General features: G+C 44.4%; 1 protein-coding gene across 1 annotated transcript; it reads left to right on the top strand.

The window, feature by feature from the left end:
- Positions 1–311: 311 nt before the first annotated feature.
- Positions 312–7,918, top strand: LOC104159200 (interleukin-1 receptor accessory protein-like; the record flags this gene model as incomplete). The annotated part of the gene is made up of 7 exons (XM_009697043.1): positions 312–336; positions 1,333–1,618; positions 2,370–2,562; positions 4,312–4,477; positions 5,443–5,514; positions 6,672–6,801; positions 7,770–7,918. Coding segments are annotated over exons 2-7 (967 nt in total), but the record flags the coding sequence as incomplete, so codon positions are not given.
- Between the last annotated feature and the right edge of the window lie 283 nt (positions 7,919–8,201).

Here is an 8,201-nt window from a genome sequence, read left to right as displayed (position 1 = left end):
GAATTGGGCTCAAAGAGCATATTGTATTCTGTCTTTCCTCTCGGTCCGAGTTCTTCTAATATCTGCAAATGGAAGAGGCTTTGCAGTGTCGTCTCTTGTGTGCCTGTGATATGCTGAGACACCGCTCCCGGGGACCACTGCAGGCAGCACACCCCTCTCCTGTTTGACTCGTTTTGAGCTCTCAGATGTCAGGCTGCCCTAGCTAATGCCTCCCAGCAGCTACAAGAGATGCGCTGCTAAGCGTGCCGTGCCACGATCTGCCTTGTCAGCGTGGGGAGACAGGAGATGCACTGGCAGGAGCTTCTCTGTGTGTCTTGACTGGTGCTGGCGGTACAGGTTACTCTCAGGTTTGCTGACACCCTGGTACCGTGCTTTGTTTGCACCAAGTCCCTTCGTGAGTGGGCATCCTGATGGGTAGGAGGAATGCAGTGGGAAGGAGGACTCAGAAGAGAAATAGGTTTTGACTGTGCTGTTTGTCCTGAAACTAGTCACTAATGACAAGAATAAATTAAAAAAAAAAATAAAATAAAGCACGGCACAGCTTTTTCTCATGCTGCCCGGTTTCTCTGTCAGCCTGAGTCTGCTGTGAGCCATGCTGAGCCTGTTGAACTGTGCTTGGGGATTGTACCTGGGAGCTGCCTGGGGATCCTTGAGAGAACCTGCTGCCACCTCCTCCATACTATCTCTTCTGCCCCTCAGCCTCCCTTCCCAAACTTCACTATGAATAGTTGCTACATGGCACTAGTGCTTGTGCACTTTGTGTTATCATAGCGTGCACAGGTGTTGCATGAACCCATCACAGGAAAGACGGTCCTCATTCCCAGAACCCACAGTCCAGCTTCTTACTGGCAGGGACAATGGCCCATAGCTGTAAGGGATGGCTGATGTTTGCATTCGTTTTTTTCCCTCTTATTTCAACTCCTCTATTTCCATCTTCTATGTCACTGTGCATGGATGTACACACACCTCTAGCATTGCTTTCATCCAAATTTTGTCTTCCCACACAAGATTTTAGGTTTGAATTTTCTAGGAGCTCTCTAGGAAGCCTGATGCTATACAGGACTATCCTATCCTATTGTCCTGATGGGTGATAAATAATTTGGAAGAAATGTAGGAGGTGTACAAATGCAAGTAGAGGTTTGCAGGTTCTCTAGAGATGAACACAGTATTCTTGCTCTGCTTTATAAAAGCCCAGTTTGCTTCCATTGAAAACACTACATTTTTGTCTCTGATTTTGATGGGGACAGGACCAAGGACTGTGGGGAACATGGGCAGAACCGTTTTTCTCCTGCAGACTTGCAAGCTAAGGTACGTTGTTCTTCTTCGCTGCAGAACGCTGTGATGACTGGGGTGTGGACACCATGAAGCAGATCCAGATCTATGATGGGGAACCTGCCAAGATCAAATGCCCACTTTTTGAGACCTTCTTGAAGTACAACTACAGCACGGCCCATTCTGCTGGCTTAACCCTGATCTGGTACAGGATCGGGCAGGATCGGGATCTGGAGGAGCCCATTAATTTTCGTCTCCCGGACAATCACATCAGTAAGGAGAAAGACACCCTTTGGTTCTGGCCTGCTTTTCTAAATGACACTGGGAATTATACGTGCATGCTCAGGTAGGTTGTGCTTCTGTATGTCTTCAGCAGAATCGAATGACTTTCGTGGAAGCAGGAAAATTATGCTATTAGCACCAGATCTTTTTGTAGGGAGAAGACCATTTACATAAGCATTAATGGGAAAAGAATGTTACAATTATAAGACCGCTCAGTGCTGAGCCAATTTACATTGTAATAATGCTTGGAGCCTTGAAAACATTAATGAGCATGCCTCTCCTTGCTAGCTGCAAGTGTCCGTGAAAATATTATTGCTGAGCCCATGGCAAAATCCACAGGCACTCGCCATTAAGAAGTGATCTGTATGTCTAGAGTAAAAATAGCTTCAGATGCAGGGGTAATGTTTTGACTGCATGGTAATTTGGCAAAGATTCATGAGATTCAGACTTCTAGGAAATTAAAAGTGTCTCTAAGTGTGGTACAAAATGAACATAGCATCTGCTATGCACTGAGCACAAGAGCTCTTTTTGATCTTCCTCACATTGTCTCTTGTTCATCATGTCTTTGACCCTATTATCTGCTTTACCAGCAGGGGAGTGGATGTTGCTTGTTAGTCATCTTTATAGGCTTTTCTGAGCTAGTGTGGCCATCTCTGATGGTGTTGTCTTTCCCATTTATAAATGAGTCAACTAAGGCTCTATATACCTCATCAGCACTATGATGCTTGCTATTGCAGATGTGATTTTTATTTCATTCCACTGCTATAGGAGTAAACAAGTTTCAACTAATCAGCCCTATCCTCCTATGTCCTTAGAAATACAACCTACTGCAGCAAAGTTGCATTTCCCTTGGAGGTTGTTCCAAAAGACCAACACTCTTGTGTGAGCCATTCAATAAAACCCACTGAGGAGATGTTCTACTTGGAGCATGCCAATGAGAAGATCGTATGTCCAGATATTGATGGGTTTTATCCTGCTAGTGTAATACCAACTGTCAAGTGGTATTTGGTAAGAACGACTTATTTGGGCAGAGGGGGAATGGAGTGTTGTATCTGGAAAAGCAATGGTGGCATGAGAATCGTGGAGCTATGTTTCAGAGCTGCCTCAGTGATGGAGCTGTTAATGAAGCTTTACTAATTTTAAAAGCTTTGTTTCCATTGCGTTCAAGGGTAAAACTGCTCTTGGAAGGGAATTGAGAGCTAACACTGAAACTTTTTTGACCAGCATGCACAAGCAGAGAATACTCTAGCAGAGATTTAGGAACCTCAGTTCAGCTGCGGGCAGTATACCTGACCTGCCATGTGAGCCAGTCACTGTCCCTGGAGAGGAAACCGTGCTTCATGTTCCCTCTTCTGTTTAAAAAAAAACAAAACAAAAAGAACACCAAAAACCCCACACCTGCTAATGAAAATAGCATCCTTTCCAAATTCTTTTGAGGTCAGGAAATTAAGTTGTACATCAGGCCTCCGCAAGGACCATGGATGCCTTGTTTGACATAATTCAGCAAACCTCTTTTCTGAAGATGGAGACATCCCTACCCCACCTTCCATACTGTTCTGATAATTAGGCTGTCTCCAGCCATCCTCAGGCTCTTGCCTACAGAATTACTGCTAAATTTTATTAAATTTTAACCTCAGTGCTTTTCTCTAGGTGGATGCCTTTAGTCAACAGAGAATAAGAATTCTCAGGGGATGTGCAGCCAGAGGGTTATGGGACTGAATTCTCTAACCGATTATAAAGTGCTTTTGGATTTCTAGGTAGAAGGTTCTGTATGAGTGAATTTAATAATAAAGAAAGTTGGCAACAAATGTATCTGCTGATTTAAAAAAAAAAAAAAAATCCACCCCAAAAGAAAAGAATTATCTCTAAAACCCTTCAGGAAAAACTTACTTTTGTATCCAAGAGGAGCAGTTTCACTCCAGTAGTTGAAACGCTTTACTTGTGCCATTCATTGAAATTCATATCTCAGCAATCAATTAGCAGAATGAAACAAAAAGCCCCATGGAAGTAATTTTTCAGGCAGCAAGTCATCCCATGCCTAATAAAAATCATTAAAAATGGTATATGACCTGTGTCTTAAACTGCCCCATTTGGAAATGTACCATTCAGAAATAATCTCTCAGAAAATGTGTGCATCTTTGGGTTTTATGACAATCAACATGTCATCTGCATACCGCCTTTCTGAAAAGGGATCTCTAGCTTGGTACTTGGCAGAGGCTTCCTGCCTTGCCTGACAGAAAGAGAAGACTTATTAAGGTTTCTGTACTACAGAGTCTTGTTTGCCAGTTGCTGCTTTTGAGGCCTGATCCTCAGCTGAAGTCAGTCAGGGTAGCCTGATTAGTCCCGAAAGAGTTAGACATGCTGACATCAACAGGGGACATGTCCTTTAGTCTTAGTATCCATTTGTGAATACATCATCATTTTCTTCCTGTCTCTTTTACTCCCACTCTTCACTCTGCCGAGGTGCTCACTTTGATTGCAAATGTACTTCTGGATCAGAAATCTCTCTCTTATAAAATTGCCTGTATTTAAGGTGGGACAAAACTATTAGGGTCATCTGCTTCATCACCTCATTTTCAAAGTTAACATACCAGTTTGTATTCCAGCGTGCTCAAAGTTCATAGTATTTAGGTCTGACCTACATCACAATCCCAAGTATCATATTAATAGTTTAAGAACAGATCTTTGTAGTAGCATTTAAACCAATATCTGTACTTTTGAATCCCAAAACTCAAGTGTTTTTCTGCCTGACTCCAGAACTGCAACTTGGTGGATGGCTTCTATGAGCGATACCCCCAAGGGCCCAGGCTTGTCATCGCCATTGTCCGCAGTGCGTATAAAGGGAATTACACTTGTATTGTGACATTCAAGGACCATGGAAGAACCTATAATCTCACCAGAACCATAAACATGAAGGTGGTAGGTAAGAATGACTTTAAAATGTGTAAAATGCAGGTGGATAACTGCAGAAGTGGTAAAAACATCTAGAAGAGTCTATCACAGGATCCATTTGTGGTTGTGCTCAATCTGCATTTTCCAACTGACCTGGTATATTTTTGCTTGCTGGGGTCAGCCTCGCGTGACTGCCCAGAACATGTTGCACTGGAGGTCCTACCCACCACTATGGCAAGTGCCCCAAACAACACAGAGTGACCAGGTGTAGGGTGGTGAGGTGCAGCCCATGAGATGGCCAGGGGTACCCTCTGCTGGCATGTGAATGCATAACCCTGGCACTCTTCCTCATTTTTGTCTCCTGTGGCCTTTGCTCATCATTATTTCTGGGATTATCCCATTATAGTCATCTTGCAATCTCAAAGGCTGGTGTGCTGATGTTGAGACTTTAATCGGCCAGGCAGGGCTCTAGTTGGCCAGCCCAGTGTTTGGACAGCTCTGTCCCAGGCACAAGGGCTCAGCCTACCTGCCAGAGCTTATAGACAGAGCTTAAAAACCTAGTGAACAGTAGAGCACATGCTGAGTCCCATGGCAACTGCTGCTTTAAGAGCTGAATTAAATACTTACATCAGGAAATGATGTTTGTATTTTGCTTTTTTAGAAGCAGCAATAAAAAGAAACTGGTACAGGTTGTGCCTTGTGGGAGATGTTGACTGGGAGATGAGAGAGGTATCGAGGTCTTCTGATGTGAGAGGCCCAAAAACTTGTGTCTAGACTTACCTAAACTTTGGAGGAGCTGCACAACCTGGGTCTGGCCCTGAGTTTGGGGACTAGGATTAGATTTGTTTTTGTGTGGAGCTCTGCAGCAGGATAGTATCACAAGTTAGATTGGGGCATGTGCAGCGGGGTGTGAGGGCATCATGAGCGAGGCTGCAAGGACCCCAGGTTCTCATGAAGTTCTGGTCCCCATGGGGGGCTCTCTGTTCTCTCCTACAGGATCTCCGAACAAGGCCTTGCCACCACAATTCAACTCTCCAAATGAGAAAGTTGTCTACGAACTGGAAACAGGTAAATTGCAATGCTCGCTGCCTGCTGTCTCTGCCCTGGCAGCCTGCCTGCTGGGGTGGGGAGACCCAGCCAGGCACAGAAGCTCTCCCCTTCCACTGCATCCCAGATGCTTTCCCTCGCAGAGCATGTGAGCTGCTATGAGTTGCCTGGCAGACAGTGCGGGGTGCCAGTTCTTGATGTCAGAATAGGAGGGCACAGCTTTAAAAGTTTATTTTTGCAAGCACAAATGAAGATAGGTATTCAGGCACAGAGATGCAGGACTGCAGCTGCAGAAACAGATGAAACAGGGACCCTCAGCTGCTTAGAAAAATTCCTGTAGGACCTTGTATCAGCCCTGTCCCTGTCTGTGGTTTGCTCCAACCCTCCTGCATTCAGCCCCTCAGTGTCTTCAGCCTTCTGGCCACTTCTTGCTCATCTCCTCTCCCTTTTTGGCTGATTACTTCCTAATTAATGACAGCTTTCCTTTTGCTGGCCTCACAGCATTGTGTAACGGGGTACCACACCCCTTCTCCCACCCCATCTGTTTAGACTGATAGCTTTTTGGAGCAATTTCCTATATTGAATGGGTTGTGTCCCATTACATTGCTTGTAATAAATTGTGGTGCCAATGATGATTAGCAGCAGAGTTTTCTCTTTAAAGCACAGCTTTTTTGGCTCAGAAAGTCAGATTTCTTCCATAGTCACTCTATAAGATAAAATCACTTATGACCTGATCACAAAGGTATTCACACACCTAAGCCTGATCTTGGGGGGAAGTTAAATGCCTGAACAAGTGTTCCCACACCAAAATGCTTTTGTGGAGCTGGATCCTTTACTTTATGGCATCTGTTCCCTGTGCAGTAGGGATGATTAACACTGCCTGGCTTTCCAAGGAAGTGGCTGGCATGGAGCATCTCCCTTTGGGTGGGTCATTTGGTGCAGTCAGGGAATTTGTAACACATTTGAGAAGGCAGAATATTTTTTTCCTACTTATTTGTCAGTCATAAACCAACATGTCTGGTGTATTAAACTGTTATCAGATGTCTGAAGGCAGAAGCTGGCCTCATTCCCTCCTGAAGGCTGGCAATGCTCAGGCTGGTAGGATCACTGGAAAGCACGAAAGTCAAGGTGATGGTGTTCCTGCTTTGCAATACCTCACCGTGGTCCTTTCTTCCCAGGAGATGACCTTGTTCTATCCTGTGAGGTCTTTTTCACGTTTCTGAAGGACTCCCGGACAGAGGTGTGGTGGACCATAGATGGGAAAACCACAGATGACATCACAGACTCCAAGATAAAAGTCACACAAAGGTAACATAGCACTGTGAACCTTCATTTGTATGTAACCATCCCTTGAGTTCTGCAAAGGGATGAGGGTACAGACATATGACAGTCCCATTTACCCTTGCAAGGGAGTGTGGAGTCCCCCACTTCCCTGTTAATCAGAAACCCCTGTGTCTGCACCATGCCGTGATGAGCACCAGGAGCTCCAGGGAGGAGGACTCCAGACCTGGACTGTGTCTCATCTTACAGAATGATTTGAGAGCGCTGTGTTTACCAGTTCGCATCGTCACTTGTTCAGATCCTGGTAGTGGTGCCAACAGCTGATGCTATTGTGGGACTTCTGAAACAGGGGCAGACACAATTTTATTTAGAGGAATGTTCCCAAATAGTATAAGTGATAAAAATTACTCAAAAAAACCAAAGACTGAAAACAAAAATGTAGTATTATACATAGTATTGATTAGGAGGACTAGAGATTCAGTTACATGGAGAACCTAAATGAGGTTCGGAGTCCCATTTGCTGGGTGCTGAATTACATGTGGAAGGCAAGCGCTGCCCCAGTCGGTTTGCAAACCGATGTAGAGAAGAGAAAGGCAAAAGGAAATACTATTATCCCCATTTTGCAGATTATCAATTCAGGCAGAGAGAGACAAAGTGACTCATCCAGGATTGCAGAGGGAATGTGCAGTGGGCTCTGAATCCTGAGTTCATGAGATCTTGTTGCTTTGTGGGCAAGAACTTCCTTTATCTGTAAAATGCAATGTGACCCAACTGCAATGAGAAAATTATGAATGGCAAAATAAATATTAAGGAAAATCAGATAAAGGAACAGCTGCAGCTGTGTCAAAATCTGAAGTCTGTATCAGTTTATAAATATCAGTTTGATGTTTTGTTTTTTTTAAAGAAAGAATTAAGTTATATCAGAGAAATGAGTATTTGTCTCTAAGAACTTGCTGCAGTTTCACATATGTAAGGCTCTACTTTTTCTCTTACAGTGAAATTACTAGAGATTTTGAAGACAAAACTGTTACAAGGACACTAACTGTTGCAAAAGCCACACCAGAGGACTTGAAACGGAATTATACTTGCTATGCCAGAAACGCCAAAGGCGAGGACCATAGCCAGGCCATAGTGCGCATGAAAGGTAAAATACTGGCAGAGCATGGGTGTGAAATGAGGCATGCTCACAGAGGGCTATCAGTCCTGCCTTGCCCTGCAAAACAGTAGGGGAACAAATAATTCCATCAGGCCTTTTTCCACAGCACACCCTGTTCTGTACACAGTGCTGTGTTATTGCTGTCATACTGCACCACTTCTTGGAGGCAGGGAGAAAAGGACGCATGTCACATACCCTACAGCTGTCAGGTGCCTGGGGAGAGAGGGGGATGGATAGACCTGTTGTTCTCATCCCATCCATGTACCACAGT

The sequence above is a fragment of the Cariama cristata genome, unplaced genomic scaffold (genome assembly GCF_000690535.1).
Source record: "Cariama cristata isolate BGI_N322 unplaced genomic scaffold, ASM69053v1 scaffold25103, whole genome shotgun sequence".
Classification (NCBI taxonomy): domain Eukaryota; kingdom Metazoa; phylum Chordata; class Aves; order Cariamiformes; family Cariamidae; genus Cariama; species Cariama cristata.
This window is presented reverse-complemented; position numbering and strand designations above follow the sequence as displayed.